Below are 16,450 nucleotides of genomic sequence, written 5' to 3'. Positions count from 1 at the left end.
GGCCAATTATGGATCATAAACTCAAATTTGTTCATCAAAAAAGCACTATCCCTTCATTAATATAAAATTCAAACCAGGATCCCACTTATCCAAACTCCCAGAAATGCTAAGCTAGGTATCCTGCTACGCCATGCTATGCTACGCCATCTAACCTCTATTCAGTATCAGCAAGAGACGCGATGCTTCGTAACCCTGAAAAAGGAATAAACAACCAAACACTTTGGCCCCTATTCAATCAATCTTCCCCCCTGTGCTTGATGTACACCGGGATGCCATACAGTACCACCGCCGCGGCGTTGAGGTACCGGAACTTGCACGCCTCCCTGGACCGCCCAACCGCCTCGGCCAGTGACACGTTGTTCATTACTTGACCGTCTTCCTCCGACTCACTCTCGTCCTCGCTCGAGGCCCGACTCTTGCCCTTGACTCGCTTATTCTCCTTGAAAGTGCCCTTGGGGAACAGTCCCCATTCCTCAAACGATCGGCCCGCGAACCGATCAATGTCCCTATCCGTCACGTCCCATAGCGTACCCACCACAGCTGGACATCCTGCCATCATGTAGTTCCACACAGGGCCGTAGGACTCAAACTCTCCGGCTTCTGTTAGCGACGCAGAGCTACACCCCATCAGGAAAGTGGCTGGCCTGCACTTTTCTAGACGACGAATCGTGCGTGCTCTAATGTACTGCGCGCCGCTTCCGTGTCCAAAGTAGAGAAGAATCTCAGAGCTTGACAAAGCTTCTTCGAACTCGGCTTCTTCAGGAGCACGGTTAACAATGCCTGTCCAGCTGCCGAGGCCCTTCATAATCGGCTGGAAGGTAGACTGTGTGTTGACCAGGTCTTTCGAGGGGTTCAAGATGTAGGTACCTTGCTCGGCAGACACGTAGTGGCCCTCTGGCGCGTCTTCAGAATTATCATCGCTCGCTGATGGTTGCGATTCCGTAATAAGTTGCCTCAAGCAAGCCAACGAAGGTACACGCGAAATTGCAAGTCCTTCCATACAAGGCATCGACTCCCAGGGGAAAGCATGGAGGGCCTTGTCAAGAACCAAAACAGTGTGAGCCCCTTCTGCTCGGTCAGATCCCGTCTTAGCCGCGTCGTAGTAGCCGCGCAGGGCGTCATAAGTCTCGACCACCATAGCGTCAAAGTCAATTTCGTCATAAGCGTTGCGTTCTCCGTGGAATTGGAGAATGTCAACAACAAAATAGAGCAGGTCATTAAGAGCCTCGTCGTAATCACTGTCTGGATCACTGGGATTACCCAGACCGATGAAGAGGTCAAGGACTCGTGGGTCAAGGGCCACCTTGGGTGTTTTTGTCGACTTCTTGCTCCGTCCTTGTTTTCGAGAAGGCAGATTACTGTCGAGTATCTGTTGAAAGCTCTTCTGGAAACGTGCAAGGAGGTCCGATCGGCGTTCGTGCTGAGAAAAGATACCCTTGAAACCACCTAGCCAAGTTGTCTCGATAGTGCTTAGGAGATCCTTAAGGCGATCATCCAAAGCCTCTCGCTCAGCCCACCAAGCGGCTTTCGCACCCTTGACACTGAAGTCTCGACTGGCGGAGTGACTCGTATCGTTAGCGAGCCGAATAATCTCCATCATCTCGTCCTTTCCGTTCTCGAAGTTGAAGATATCCGAGTCAGCATCTCGAGAATTGGCACGTTCAAGAGGCAGTCGGAGAATGAATGGACTGTGGCCAGCCCGAAATTTAGTGATACACAAATCATGGTGGTTGTCGCTGAGGGAGATGGAAACCACACTCCAGTTGTGAGGTACCATGTCGATATAGTTGTTTTGGAACTGGGCCATGTCTGCTGTGAGTCCAAGGCTAGACCGCCTTGAGTTATGAGCAGAGTCAATGTCGACTGGTTTAGCGGTCTCTTTGGTTGGGAGAGTGCTTTGCTCACGTTTCCAAGTGACGTTACGAGCCAAGTCTACAGAGAAAGTTGCAAACCCCGAGCCAGCAAGGACCCTAGATTGTGTCGTAGACGTAGCCGACAGAAGAATGACTGTGTTCTGTAGCAAAGCCGAAATGCGATGAACCATAGTGCTATTAGCTGTTGACAGCGTCGAAGCATGAGCTTCGAGAAGTAGTTCTTGTGCTTGTTTCAATGCTTCAGCGAACGCAGGAACACTGGTTTCCTTGGAGTTCTTTCGCTCTGCGGCTCCTGCGCGTCCTTTACGTGGAGGCGTCTGGCCCTGAGAAGCCTTCATCTTGTCAGAAGCAGCAATAGCAGGGAACGAAATGGTCGAGTCTTGGATGACAGAGAATACAGGGTCGTGAATCATCTGCTCTGTGCTATGACCGATAAGAGAGATTGCAGTCACTACTTGTTCCTGGGATAGAGTCCCGAAGAGCTTTGGCAATTCTCTGGCATCCTCCAAAGTTGATAAAGCAGAAGCCCAATCCTTCTGACTGATGAAACCTAAAGCCCGTGATAGGATGACCGATGCCATGAGAGAAGCCTGGTATGCGTCTTTCGGTAGCTTTAGCACCTCTGCAGCAGATGGCTGAACCTTGACAACGACCTCCCGCTTTCGGGTTCGTGATGCAGGATTTGCAGCAGTCTTAGCCCTTGTGGTCCTTGTCGCAGTTCGAGTAGCGCGTGTAGAAGCTGTTGCCCGTGCTTTGGCAGCAACCGGAGCGGTTTTCTTTACCTCATTCTGGATGCTCAGCACCTTTCCATGATCGCCAAGGCGTTGCGCAGTCTCCTCGGCAAGCTGAAGTAGTTCACAAGCTTTGTTTTCGTCGCCGCTATCGCGAAACAAGCCGCCAAGTTGGCAAGCAACCTGTACCCGAGAAGCTGAGATGTCGTCCGGTAACTCGTTGAACGCCTCATTGCCGAAATCGAGTGCCTTGGTTAGCTTTCCAGCTCGGTGGTAGACGGAACCTGTCCAAGCGAGTACCTGTGCGCGATAGAGTGGTGAGCCTGTGCTTTCAGCAACCTTTTGGGCCGACTCTGCGTAGTAAATGGTCTCCTGGTACATGCCAAGATGTGCATAGACAGAAGAAACATGCAGGAGACCTCGCAGAAGGGGGAAAGCAAGTGCCCAGAATCGAGGACCGATCACCTGGCCAAGCTTGGCATCAGCCGTGACACTATCAAGACTAGCTGTTGAGACGTTCATAGCGCCAGTGCCGGCTGCTCGGGATGCTGTCGCCTCGATCTTGGACCAATCGTGTGAAAGAATCCGAACGCTTGATTTCACGCAGGTAAGCGCGTCTTGTATCCGACCACGCTTTAACGCGAGAACTGAGTCTAGGAACGAGCTGAGGGCTAAAGATATGTTGGCTTGTGATTTTGACAATGCCCACGATGTAACAGATCCATCGTAGATTGCCTTTGCAGCCGCTAATGATGAATCGCTGGAAATGAGTTAGAATAGTTCCATTTTCCGAGTGTTATGCACTCACGCTTCATCGATGTTACCGATGCCAGAGTAATACTCAGCTTGTGTCAGATGAAACCCAGCAATCAGGCCACGAGAGACACCGTCGGCTTGGTCCAAAAGCTTCTTTATCTCATCGAGTGTTTGTTTTGCCTCAGAGAAGTGACCGATATTGAGATGCTGTGATGCTAGAAGTGTATGATTAATGATGATGTTGTTATAGGTCGGTTCGGCCAGAATCTTGGACAGAGGTGTTGACAGCTCTAAGATCTCGAGCTGCAGACTGTTCTCACCCCGAAGGTTGGCGAAGTGGCTGGCAGATTGCAGGTGTGTCAGAAGACCATCAGGATTGTCGATTCGCTCACAGACATCGTTTCTCGATATGCATGATTCAGTCATCGATTTCCAAGAGACAACGGCTTCCCTCAGGGCAAACACTGGGAAAGGAGCGCTGGTGACAGCCAATGCAGACATTGACTTATGTAATGTCCTGAGATGCGGAAGATAGCGAAGCAGAGAACCGTCATCGCCGTAGTCTTTGCTGTCCAGTTGTTGAATTGTTTCCCCAGCTAAGTTGGAAATTTGCTCCATTTCGTTCTCTTCTCCAATGGACTGGAAGAGCAGCTGGAGTAGAACTCGAAGGCGGCGAATAGGGAAGCGCTCGGCTGTGTAGATTCGCAGAAGAGCTTGAACTGATGGATCGTATAGTTTGAGTCGCTCTGCCCTAGCTGCTGCGTCTCCCACGATTTGCATCAAGTGTTCGAGGACTGCAGCTCGCTCACCCTCCGGCAGAAAGAATGCCCAGTCGTTCCATGACTGGTCAAGCTTAGCAATTGAACGTAGTGTTCTTGACAATATCTCTGCCTTTTCATCAGCACTCCAAGCAATGCTCGGAGGCTGAGAATCCAGCGCTGTAGTAACTTTGACTAAGACACCCTCCTCAATCATGTTGGTACAGATTGATCGGAGGGTTCTTATTGCATCCTCACTTCGGTTTGCAGCCTTGCAGAGATCGGCAAACAACTCCAGCTTGGTTGACATATGAGCCTTCTCCTGTTGCGCCATGGGCCGATCCTGAATAATCTCAATGGATCTGCTCAAACACTGAAGAACCTCCTTATTGACCTGTTTGGACTTGCCGAGGTCCTTGCGTATTTGATTGTACCTGGCAAAATACAGACTGGATATTTTCGCAAAATAGCCACTGAGCTGCTCTGTTCGTGCCCTTGAAACCGTGGGATCGAGAACAGCAGCAATCAGTTTGTTGCAGTCCCAGAGAACCTCATCCATATGCTGCCAAGTAATAGAGTCAGCCTGGATATCGCCGTTAATGACAACTAACGCGCCATCGATGATCTGATTGATGGACTGCATCAAAACCTCTCGTCGTTGGTCGAACTGGAGGATGGATTTGGCTGAAGCGTCTCTGCCGGGGGAAGCGCCTAGCCAACGGCGGCCGAACCGCGGAAATTTGGTAATGAATGTCTTCAGATGCTCCCGGATTAAATTTAGGGTGTCATCTCTTACTTCCGGACCATTGGAGTTGCTAACAAGGAACCCAACGGCTGACCGTCGAGCGAGTGACAGACTCTCTAGCAGTTCATTAAGGTCGGTGATGTTTCCACTCAAACTCCCTTCGAGGCTCTCTGTAACCTCTTGAACCAGCTGTTGTGTCTTGGTATCATGCTTGGATTGTTTCAAGAGTGTAGCGAGAAGGCGGGCTGAAGTCGAAAACGTGCGAATAGTCGATTCCCCGTCAGGTTCTAGCATGTCCTTCAGTTTCTGGAACCAGTGGCATGCTGCATCATTTTGGCGGTCCGTTTGAGCTGCGATACCAAGCAGTTGGTAAATGGAATTTAGGGGAGAGTCGAATGAAGCCTTGACTTGGGACTTTTGCAGCCCAGCTAGATCCGTGAGCGCGTTGAAGGATGCAGCAATCAAATCGTATGTTGGTCCATTCGTGGGTGGTTGTCGTCGAGTATATGCGCGAACGCATCGAGAAAAAGGCGAAAGAATATCGTCCTCAACGTTTCCACGGTGACCAGCCATTTTCCACCATCTAAGCTGAATCTTGAAACAGAGCACTTGCAGCTTGAAAGCTGAAGTTGGAGACGGACTCAGTCTCAACTCCGTCGCAACTGCGTCTTCCTTGCTAGAGACACTGGGTGCTAGTGAAAGAAGAGTCTGGGATAGTGAGGCGAGTTGGCGGGCTGCTTTTTGGGTCTCCTTCGCGTTCTTGGCCCCCGACCTCACTAAGAGGTTGATGGGGGACGATACATGAGATTCCTCGAGAAGTGGTAGCACGGCCTCGATATGAGCTGGTTTCTTGGAATGCGCAATCCATCGCAGTACTTGAATTTGGGAACCTGTAACAATTGGTAGCAAGCTATCGGGAATCTTATCACCATAGTCGAGCAACTCCAAAATGACTTGAGCAGCTGTTTGTCCTTCGCTAGAGTTCGGTTTCGTTGACTTGTTAACTCCAGCATCGAGCCGTCGCTTTAAGACCCTCAGCTCCTTCAACGCCTGATCTTGAAACCCGAGCGCCAGAAGTTTGCTAATGAATGCTGACATCCCATTCTCGAGTTGGAAATCTGTCTGTGCCGGCTGCATCGGGCCCATAATAGATCGTAGACAGGTGAAAGCCACGCGCGCGCACTCGACAGCGGCGAGACATCCTGTAGACTGCGTTGCCGCTTGTATTGCTGCTTTGGCGGCGATGTTTGGCAAGGTAGCTACGCGATTCAAAGTTCGTGGCTGCAGCGGTGATAACGGTGCGGATAGGGATCTCCGCAACGTTCGAGGACCAGAGGTTTTCTTGGAGTCTCCCTGAGCGGCTTGTTGCTTACTCGGAGTCGTAGGAGTCGTAGGCTTCGCAGCTTCATTTAGGGACTTGATGCAAATGTTGATTACATGTGTTGCCAGAGCTGCACGGTCTTTCGATGAAAGCTGCTCGTTGGTAGACTTTGCTGTCTGGGATTTGCCGCCCGCGATTCGTTTTGCCTTCGAGTTTGTCGTCGTCTTAGAGGCCGTTCGCGAATTGGTTTGTGATGCCGTGTATGAAGTCTCGATGTCGGGTAACAGTAGTTCCTTTAGAGTCACGACGGTGGCAGTCGTACATGTTGATGTTGAGGCTAGAGCTGTCTTGGCCGCGTCGGCCTTTACCTGCAGTGAAGCCATTTAGATTATGAGTGTAATTTCGTTACCATGCCGTCGTCGAAAACCAAAAGCTCCTAATACGGAGAGAGGTACAGTACAGGTACAATATGCAAGTCGAAAACGAAAAGCTGCAGGTCTCTCTATGTCGCAATTAATAATTAGTTGGCTTTGTTAATCCTGGCGGCCTAGCCCCGGAAATGGGCAAACACAACTGGTTGCCCGGAGCAACTGTCGGTTGCCGGATCGGATGGTCCGTGCTCTCATATTCTCGGTAGAGGATCTTTGAAGTTTCGAGTCTCAATTAAGCCAAGTTCCAGCTAACGACACCAATCATCGAGATTAAAAGATCGCAAAATGTCGCTTCGACAGCTTTCACTTCGCCCTGGTTATATCCGAGTGGCCTCCTTTGTGTTTAGGACGTCGCATACCTCAAGATGCGGCATTCGATACTCAAGCACGGCCCCGGCTACAGTCGTCGATAGGTCATTCTGGCGAAACTTGGTGCCGAAGCCACTGAGAAAGGAAAATCGCCAGTTAAGGAAGAAGTCCAAGGAATGGAATCCCGCGACATTCTTCATTGCCATATTTCTTCTTATCGGGTCCATGTCGATTCAGATGATTACTTTACGAAATTCCTTTGATCGATACATGCGACAGTCAGAGGCTCGGATTGCATCCTTACGGGAAGTTGTCGAGAAAATCCAACGAGGCGAGCCGGTTGACGTGGAGGCGGCACTTGGAACTGGAGATACTGCAAAGGAAGCTGATTGGGAAGAGAGTATGAGCTGGGCCCAGCCATCAAACTTGCCGGTTACTAACGAATCTTGGCAGTGTTGAAGGCGATTGAACGTGACGAAGCAATTCGCAAGTCGAAACGAGAGAAGCCAGAGCGAAGTGAGCCCGCAAACACAACCTCACCAACCTCATCCCAGAATGCAGAGTCTGTCAAGGCTGCACCGACAAACGCAAAACCCGGAAGTCTTGGCAATTTCATTTAGATGTGTTAGTGATACACTGATAATCTACTTTCATGAGAGCATGTCCTTGAAAATATCACGATTACCAAAGGAAGCTTGGAGTGAAGTCCGTGCTGGTGCTTCTGATGGCGCAACATCGTTGCGCAGTGCAGAAAGAAGAGCTGGAAGGAGGTCGTCTGTCGATAGTGCAACTCTCACTCCCTGCTCACCCTCTTGCTTGGGATCCATACCCGCGAAGAACTTATCCTCGCCTCTGATTCCGCCCATGCTGATAATGGCGATGGGCATGCCCCGATCCTGAGCCCGCTTGGCAAGCCTCCAAGCCGAATAAGTGGCAAGAGAGGTACCAACAACGAGAAGCTTTCCCGCATTGTCAATGGCTTCCTCAGCAGCGTGTTTGACATGATTGTCAATGCTTTCTCCGAACATTACTACCGCAGGCTTCAGAATTCCCGCGGTGCTGGGAAGCTTCCATGCACCATCTGTGTCAACCTGGACAACATGTTGACGTCCGTCAGCATTCTTTGGAGGGCTGGATAAGCATTTGGGACAAGAGGGGTATCTAAAGGTTGTATAGGGGGCATCTGGCAGATCCACATCGCCATCGGGGTTCACCTTTAGGCCCTTGAACCTGCGCTCAACCGGGTCTTCTGTGTCTAATGCCCCTGACTTGAGGGCCTTCTCAAGCAACTCGGCCCATTTAGGGTTGAGGGTGGACAATTTCTCCTGGAATTCATCTCTGGAGAACTCGTTTTTACAAGTCGTGCAGACAACAGCTCTTAAATATCCATGTAATTCTAAAGCTGGTAGATCAGGATGAGCTCTTGGATGGAAGGAGTCAACATTCTGAGTAATGACACTGCGTATCAGACCAAGACTCGCGAGATCTCTTATAGCATAGTGACCTTTGTTTGGCGATGCCTTTTGGAGATTAGACCAGCCTAGAAAGCTTCGAGCCCAGTACCGTTTGCGAGATTCGTGACTCTTGAGGAACTCTGGGTAGTAGATAGGCCGATATGTCTTGTTGACCTTGTAAGTGCCCTTGGCGCCCCGGTAATCTGCTAAACCCGAAGCGACTGAAAGGCCTGCACCGGTGAGAACAACAGCGGATGAAGGTAAGTGGCTTGGAGAGGGCGCGACAAAGAAGCGATGGAGGGCGGTAATAGCTCCAGGGAGTGTCGAGGCCGAAGCTGGTGCAATTACTGAAGGCAGGGGGAGGTCCGTGTAAGGGATCCTGAGCAGAGGCTTGCTCATTGGGGCCGCTTTCAGGGTTGTGATATTCAAGAATTAGGAATACTCGATGTGATAAATTCTCAGAGTGAAACTCAAGCCCAATCCCCAGTGGCTGACGAGGCTGTTTCCAATTGCTTGTGGAGGATTGGCTGAAGATGACCAAGTCGCTAGCCCTACTGAGGCACTGACTCGAGCTGACCAGTGATGACGAACTGGATACGAAAATTGAAATACAAGGACTGATATTAGACAAGAGGATGGCGTGGCATACAGTCACGAAGATGGTTGTAAATTTGGCTACAGGGATTATTCTTAGAGCCAGTGTATGGAGAAGAGCGCGTCATTGGTTTCAGGGACGATTCTTACTCATCAGCCTTGCAACCGGGCAAGGGTGAATGTGGCATTGTGGCTGAACAGCCCAGACAATGCGTACGGCTGAGGTGGGCGCTTATTACTTGAATCTCCCCCACAACCCGAATCTGATAATGACAAAGAAGATGGTAAACTCGAGTCAGCTTTCAGGGTAGAATTGGTAAAGACAGGCCTCTGAACCATGATCGTACTGAATTGCTTCCACGTACCTGGGGTACTGGGTTCCAGTTGTTACTCAATTGCTGTACTGTATTGTATAGCCAATGCCTGACGCAAACTTGACCATCCCTGAAAACATATGGCTCAGCGGTCAAGCCCTGCCAGTTGCTGCTGGCTGTGCTATCCGGAGACCGGAACCTCGCGATCACTCATCAGGCGAGAGTGTCGTAGACAGTGGGTTCACCTCGCATCCTATCCTCAATGGCGTCGTAGGTCGGTGTCTTTTCCTGCCAATTGCCGCACCAAGTTTGGATTTTGGTGGAGCTAAACTCCCTACTCTGCTTGTTTTATGTCTGATAATCTTGATAATCTTTTTTTCTCTCTTCCACTCGCTGTCGGGGAATTCTGTCTCTTCCTCGCATAATTAATTATTGACTCTTCAACTCGCTCATATAGTGAGTGGCCTTGGTCCGCTTCCGACCGAGCCAAATCCGCTCGCTCTATTGAACCCGACTCGAAACTTGAACAGCTCCGTTAACGGGCATATGGCATTGAATAACCCGACGTCAACAAAACACACCATCTTTCCTCTCCCTAACATTCGTCTATAACTTATCTGTCTATATCTGAACCGTGCTTCAGACCCTACGCAACTCCAAGGGAAAACACGCAACACAGTAGTGATACCCGGCCCCTTCTCCCACTTTCCCGTGTTATCCGTATTTCCCCTGCAAGACAACATCTCGGATATACTGTATGAGTCTCCCGCAGGCCGGCCGTCCCACGGGCACAGGCACAGGCACAGGCGTAGGCGTAGGCGTAGGCGCTGGCGCTGGCGCTGTAGTGACGTCGCCAACAGCTGGGCCCGGAGCTGGAGCCAGAGCCACGCACAGTCACAATCAGAGGAGTCGTGGCTTTGCCTCATGGGGACAGGGACATGGACATGGACATATCAATGGGCACCCTAATGTCCATATTTCACAACAAACCAAATACCGAGGCCAGATGTCCCTTTTGAGATCAAATATCGCAACTCCCCACGTCGCTTGTCTACGTCTTCGCCTACGCGCCCTGCAAAAAGCTTCCATCGTCGCCGCCCTATCGACGTGCGCCTACCTCTCAGCCTCGTCTAAGCTCTCATCCTACCACGTATCAAATACTGCCTCCGTCACTCGCCCTTCGACTAACTCGCTACCACATCTTGCTCCCTTTCGCAACAAACTCCGATCACCACCTTCACTCGTAAAAACTTCAATGTCGCAGATCCGACCGCATACTGGCCAAGGCCACGACCACGACCGCAAAGATGGTCATAATCATAGCCACGGTCATGACCACAGTCATAGCCATGGCATATTGGGCCACCACCACCATCACGACAACGCGTACCTAACCTCAGGCAACAAAGACGACCCCGGCGTCCGAATCACCCGCATTGGCTTGGTCTCTAACCTGGGCATGGCAATTGCCAAATTCGCTGGTGGATGGGCTTTCAACTCCAAAGCAATGACTGCCGACGCATGGCATAGCATCACAGATCTTGCATCCGATATCTTGACGCTCGCGACAGTCACATGGAGTCTCAAGCCACCAACAGACAAATTCCCCATGGGCTTTGGCAAGGTAGAGAGTCTGGGATCACTCGGAGTCTCGAGTATGCTCTTGGCTGGAGGTCTTTACATGGGTTGGGACAGCGGTATCAGTCTCTATGGACACTTTTACCCGGAGGCAGCACATGGTATTCTGGAGCACGTCGGACACGGTCATAGTCATTCTCATGGAGCTGCAGCACTGGGGATCCCGAGTATGCATGCCGCTTGGCTTGCAGCAGGGACAATTCTGATTAAGGAGTGGCTTTACCACGCAAGTAAGTGTTCTCCCAACTCTCAAGGTAGCGGCGCCAGACTGCACGTGTACAACGTAAGCCTTGGGATTGAAAGTATAAGAGCTGATCAGTTGCAGCAATGAAGGTTGCTCGGGAACGTAAATCGTCGGTCCTCGCGTCGAACGCCATTCATCACCGAGTCGACAGTTTAACGGGGTTCGTCACTTTGGCAGCCATCATGGGAGCCAATGCAATGGAGAATGCGGCGTGGCTGGATCCCGTCGGCGGTCTTCTCATCTCCATCATGGTTATCCAGGCTGGTGCCGGAAACACAGTTGCTGCTTTTCGCGAACTGGCAGACCAGGGCATTGATGATGAGATCAAGTCTTCGGTAACAAAACAGGCCAATAAAGCATTAAAGAACGTGGTTGAAGGACACGAAGTTGCTCTACGCGAAGTGAGCGGTATCAAATCAGGCCAGAATTATCTTGTGGACCTCGAGATGACCGTACCTGGTGCGTGGTCTGTTGACGCAACGCAGCAAGTCGAAGACGCGGTGCGGACTCAAGTCGGAGGGAAAGTACGCGGTGTCAGAAGAGTTCGCATCCGATTCTCACCCAAGGAGGCTGCCGCCAAGGCAAGGTTTGACGACTTTATCCCTGGGACTGTGGTTCTGCCACCAGAGACCGAGGAGGATGCGTCTGAGGCAGAGGGCGATTCGAACCACAATCATGAGCATCACGAGCATCACGATCACAAGAGCAGTGGTCATGTTCATGAACCCAATGGCTCCCACGAACAAGGCGATGGTCTCAGGAACAGAAACAAGCAATAGAGTGGAGGATGCCCTGTCAGAAGCGAGACTTTAGCCTGGGATCCTGGGGAACGATCACGGCCATGCTGCATCTTGTTCTCGTCGAAGCTGCACTTTGGTACGACAAGTCCAAGCCAACCTTGCCCCTTGACTGGGGTCTAGCTCGGCTTCTTGGGGTCTGAGCTGCGGACCAGTGGAGCCTGGCCGGTTGAGAGGCCGGCCGTAAGAGGTTCAGACTAGGATCTCTCAATAGCCGGCATCTGTCGACCTGACCGTCGGTGAAGGAAGACCGATGGCATCTGCATGTGCATATGCAGTAAAAAGTGCACACCCTTTTCTTTCTCATGACTTGACTATCTTGTTCCGGATCAGGGTCGGAATTGGTATTGAAGCAATTGGTGTAATAGAGCAGACCACAGACATATGTATCGTAAAGAGGAAGAGAAGGTATAAGGAAGTGTGTTTCGCGGGGCACATAACTTGAAAGGTTCAAGAGGGAGGGTCTACACTCATAAAACCAACAACAACTCATGTGATTTGGACTAGGTAGTATGTTACACAGACTGTAATGGTATGTGTACACTATGTACGGATAAAAAATGCAGATAAGAGAGGTACATTCAGGTCATGCTTGTGGCGTATTTCAGCCCAGATGCGCCCCAACAGGAGCAGATGGACTCGGACGGAGGATAAGAGGAGTAAAATCGAACTGGCCATGATGTCGAAGAAGATGATGAGATTCCAGGCGGCAAGGATGTCACCGGACCTGAATGACCCCCACGTTTGAGGCTCATGGCTATTATTGTATAGGTAACTTTCAGCACATCAACCCAAATGCGCTTGAAGCTGGAATAGAGAAATAATTCCAATGACCTTCTGTATCCAGAGTCAAGAAAAGAGACAATCCTTATAGAAGCCGAATTTAATTTCCTCACGCCCCCTTCTTGCTGTCAGTTAGAAGCGCTCGCTATTCATTGGCTTGACTTTGTTCACGAGGAGCAACCAGACTTTGAGAGGTCACGGGTTCTATTGGCCGGGATATAAACTGAAGATGGGACTGGGGTGGGAGCTGTTGATGGATTTAGGCTAATTGCAAATAGAGCGCTAGAATTGAAGGAAGAAGAAAGTGAAGACTTGATTGTCTGAGAACATCCATTGTCATGATATGACAGTGAGCTTTTGATATTTATATAGTTAACTATAGTTATTTTTTGCTCATTAATTGGAACTGAAGGTTTTCTGAGGCAGAGAGTTAAGAAGAGTGTCACATAGTTACAAGTCTCTTGGCCATGCTAATCCTCCTAACAGTCTTATTCTACCATGATATTTCTTTTCCCAAGACTTTTGCACTGTCTGTCCCTGGTGATCAATTCCTATTCTTCCGTTTCCACACCCCCTTCGGCTTGATCCGTATCACGACTTGCCTGAATGTGAATGCTTAAAAAGGTTTCTCAGGTGTTGAGTGTCGTGTTTGCAAATGGGCAAGGTAGGCAGGCATCTTATTATACACGCCCCTCCCAACGCTAGCCCAGGCTTCCTTTTATCGATCATCAAGGGTCCAGCCTTGATGAAAAACTGGGGTTGGCTCGTTTTGGTTGAACGACTCATTCAGTGGACGACAACCCCACGTTGATACGGATGATGGAAAGTGAGAGAAAAAATCTCCATATTTTTTTTGAGAGTTACGTAGGTAGGTAGTTTGTTTTTTTGATGGTATCTCCAAGTACTAGCTAGAAATTGGATAATTGCTTGACAAGAGAGACCGAGAGAGAGAGAATATGTCAAAAGAAAAAGGGAAAAAATTTATATATATATATATTGTTCATTTTTAGGCAAAGATGACCCAGCTATCAGGTAATCTATATGCAATAATTACCTACCTAGCAGCAAATAGGTAGACCGGCGGATATATTTCTCGGGCATGCAATTGTGTTCATATGACCTCTGCCCAATTTTTACAGTATGATTTTGATGACTATTTATCTTTGTGTAGGTAAATGGATAAAGTAATACTGGTAAGAGCACAGAATTCTTATTAGCTTCCAGTTGTATGGGTGTATGTATCATTTTGGTATGGCACTGGCACTGGCATTACTGCATACACGCCTTACAGTTAATAATGCTAGCTTTGGAGTTGATTCTGATGCATGTTACCCACCAAAGACAACCTTTTAGTGTGTGTCTATCTCATCCTTCCCTGTTGGAGGGTGGCGGTCTAACATGATGCAGTTACTTGTACTGCCCTGGACTGGACTGGCAGTGAGTGAGTGAGTGACTGCTCAGCTAAGGCAAGGCACACGCGTTATAAGCTATAAAGCCCAGCTCGTGGCTTTTTCTGGTGTTTTCCCCTGTCTCACACAACTTGACCCAGATTCCTTCTACTCTACCGAGACTCCTCACACGCACGCACTTACAAGATCGTCAATTCTTACGTCACCTACTGAATTGGCTCTTACCAGTACTTCGTCATCTCGCTACCATTGACGTCGGCCGTGGTTGGCGCCCTTGGATATAGTATAGTATCCTCACCTAGCTACCTAGATTCAACAGCTCGACATTTACCCGAAGCTATTCACAATGCCGTTTCTTGCTCGATTCAACTCCCCAGATCAGTCCTCGGACTTTAAGCCACTATACCTCGGCTTCGATCTGTCGACTCAGCAGCTCAAAGGCACGTCAGCCAGATTCTCAGCTGCCGGCACAATTCGCTAACCCATATCCAGCCTTGGTTGTCGATTCAGACCTCAAGGTCAAAGGTGAAGCCAAGGTCGACTTCGACAAGGACTTTGGCCACAAATATGGCATCAAGAAAGGTGTCCATGTCTATGAGGAGACAGGCGAGGTCTATGCTCCCGTTGCCATGTGGCTAGAGTCTGTAGATCTCGTGCTGGACCGATTGGCCGAGTCTATGCCTGTTCCTCTATCTCATATCCGCGGTATCAGCGGCTCTTGTCAGCAGCATGGCAGTGTCTACTGGAATGGCAATGCCTACGAGATTCTTCACCATCTTGATCCTCGCCTCCCTCTGGTTGTTCAGCTACCACAGGCCCTTTCCCACCAATGGTCGCCCAATTGGCAGGATCAGAGCACCCAGGCTGAATGCGACGCTTTTGATGCTGCTCTTGGGGGTCGCCAGAAACTTGCTGAGGCGACAGGCAGTGGTGCTCACCACGTGAGTTGAGATCCCCCAATAGCCAGAGAAGACCAGATCTTAACCAATCTACCAGCGATTTACTGGAACCCAGATTATGCGCCTTAAGAAGGACCTCCCAGACATGTATGCCAAGACAGCTCACATTTCCCTCGTCTCGTCATGGCTGGCATCCGTCTTCCTCGGCGCTATCGCACCCATGGATGTCAGCGATGTCTGTGGTATGAACCTCTGGGACATGTCCCGCCAAACATACAGCGAACCTCTTCTCGAGCTCGCTGCTGGGAGCAAGCGCGATGCCCTCAACCTACGAAAGAAACTGGGTGAGCCTTGCCTCAATGGCGCTGCTGTGTTGGGCTCTATCTCTCCCTATTTCGTGGACCGCCACGGTTTCCACCCTGACTGCCAGATCACACCATTCACTGGCGATAACCCCGGAACTATTCTCGCCCTTCCCCTTCGGCCTCTCGACGCCATTGTCTCTCTTGGTACTTCGACGACATTCCTCATGAACACACCAAAGTACAAGCCTGATGGCGCTTACCACTTCTTCAACCACCCCACAACCGATGGTCACTACATGTTTATGTTGTGCTACAAGAACGGAGGCCTAGCACGTGAGCGAGTGCGAGACCAACTCCCCAAGCCCGAGAACGGCCCTACCGGCTGGGAGAACTTCAATAAGGCCATCGAGAACACTCCTGCTCTGGGCGCTGCCAAGGAGGACGATAGGCGCAAGCTTGGTCTATATTTCTACCTCACCGAAGTGGTGCCCAATATTCGTGCAGGCACTTGGCGATACTCCTGCGAGCCAGATGGCTCTGACCTTCAGGAAGTCAAGGGAGGATGGGACAAGGAGACTGACGCTCGAGTGATTGTTGAGTCTCAGGCCCTATCTATGCGCCTACGCTCTCAGAATCTGGTGGAGAGCACTCGACCCGGCCTACCAGCTCAGCCCCGTCGTATCTACCTCGTTGGAGGTGGCTCTCTGAACCCAGCCATCGCCCGCGTCATTGGCGAGGTCCTCGGCGGCAGCGACGGTGTTTATAAGCTCGACGTTGGTGGTAATGCCTGCGCCCTTGGCGGAGCCTACAAGGCTCTTTGGGCTCTCGAGCGCCAGCCAAACGAGACATTCGACGAGCTCATTGGTAAGCGATGGACTGAGGAGGGCAACATCCAGCGCATTGACGACGGTTACCGCGAGGGAACCTATCAAAAGTACGGCAACGTTCTCGGAGCCTTCGAAGGCCTGGAGAACAAGATCCTCACCGAGCAGGCTTTGGAGTCAAAGGACGGACGAAGACGGTCGCAGGAGAGTGCTTGATTTAAAACTCAGGGTATCTAATGTGTGAAATGGAGGAGTTTGTCTATG

At 50.4% G+C, this 16,450-nt stretch overlaps 5 protein-coding genes; 3 read left to right on the top strand and 2 right to left on the bottom strand.

Annotated features, from left to right (window-relative positions):
* Positions 1 to 235: 235 nt before the first annotated feature.
* FFUJ_08638 (probable cell division-associated protein) lies at positions 236 to 6,568 on the bottom strand (the record flags this gene model as incomplete). XM_023580637.1 has 2 exons in its annotated part: positions 236 to 3,365; positions 3,414 to 6,568. 2 exons carry the CDS (start codon positions 6,566 to 6,568, stop codon positions 236 to 238), a joined length of 6,285 nt encoding a protein of 2,094 aa, XP_023433381.1.
* Positions 6,569 to 6,901: 333 nt separating this feature from the next.
* FFUJ_08639 (uncharacterized protein) lies at positions 6,902 to 7,545 on the top strand (the record flags this gene model as incomplete). XM_023580636.1 has 2 exons in its annotated part: positions 6,902 to 7,325; positions 7,379 to 7,545. 2 exons carry the CDS (start codon positions 6,902 to 6,904, stop codon positions 7,543 to 7,545), a joined length of 591 nt encoding a protein of 196 aa, XP_023433380.1.
* Positions 7,546 to 7,575: 30 nt separating this feature from the next.
* On the bottom strand, positions 7,576 to 8,778 carry FFUJ_08640 (related to sirtuin type 4; the record flags this gene model as incomplete). The annotated part of the gene is made up of 1 exon (XM_023580635.1): positions 7,576 to 8,778. One exon carries the CDS (start codon positions 8,776 to 8,778, stop codon positions 7,576 to 7,578), a length of 1,203 nt encoding a protein of 400 aa, XP_023433379.1.
* A 1,266-nt stretch (positions 8,779 to 10,044) lies between these two features.
* FFUJ_08641 (related to mitochondrial iron transporter) lies at positions 10,045 to 11,948 on the top strand (the record flags this gene model as incomplete). XM_023580634.1 has 2 exons in its annotated part: positions 10,045 to 11,155; positions 11,251 to 11,948. The coding sequence occupies 2 exons, from the start codon at positions 10,045 to 10,047 to the stop codon at positions 11,946 to 11,948; spliced, it is 1,809 nt and encodes a 602-aa protein (XP_023433378.1).
* Positions 11,949 to 14,150: 2,202 nt separating this feature from the next.
* FFUJ_08642 (probable D-xylulose kinase) lies at positions 14,151 to 16,402 on the top strand (the record flags this gene model as incomplete). XM_023580633.1 has 3 exons in its annotated part: positions 14,151 to 14,186; positions 14,620 to 15,099; positions 15,155 to 16,402. The coding sequence occupies 3 exons, from the start codon at positions 14,151 to 14,153 to the stop codon at positions 16,400 to 16,402; spliced, it is 1,764 nt and encodes a 587-aa protein (XP_023433377.1).
* Between the last annotated feature and the right edge of the window lie 48 nt (positions 16,403 to 16,450).

The sequence above is a fragment of the Fusarium fujikuroi genome, chromosome FFUJ_chr07 (assembly GCF_900079805.1).
Source record: "Fusarium fujikuroi IMI 58289 draft genome, chromosome FFUJ_chr07".
In the NCBI taxonomy this organism is placed as follows: Eukaryota; Fungi; Ascomycota; class Sordariomycetes; order Hypocreales; family Nectriaceae; genus Fusarium; species Fusarium fujikuroi.
This window is presented reverse-complemented; position numbering and strand designations above follow the sequence as displayed.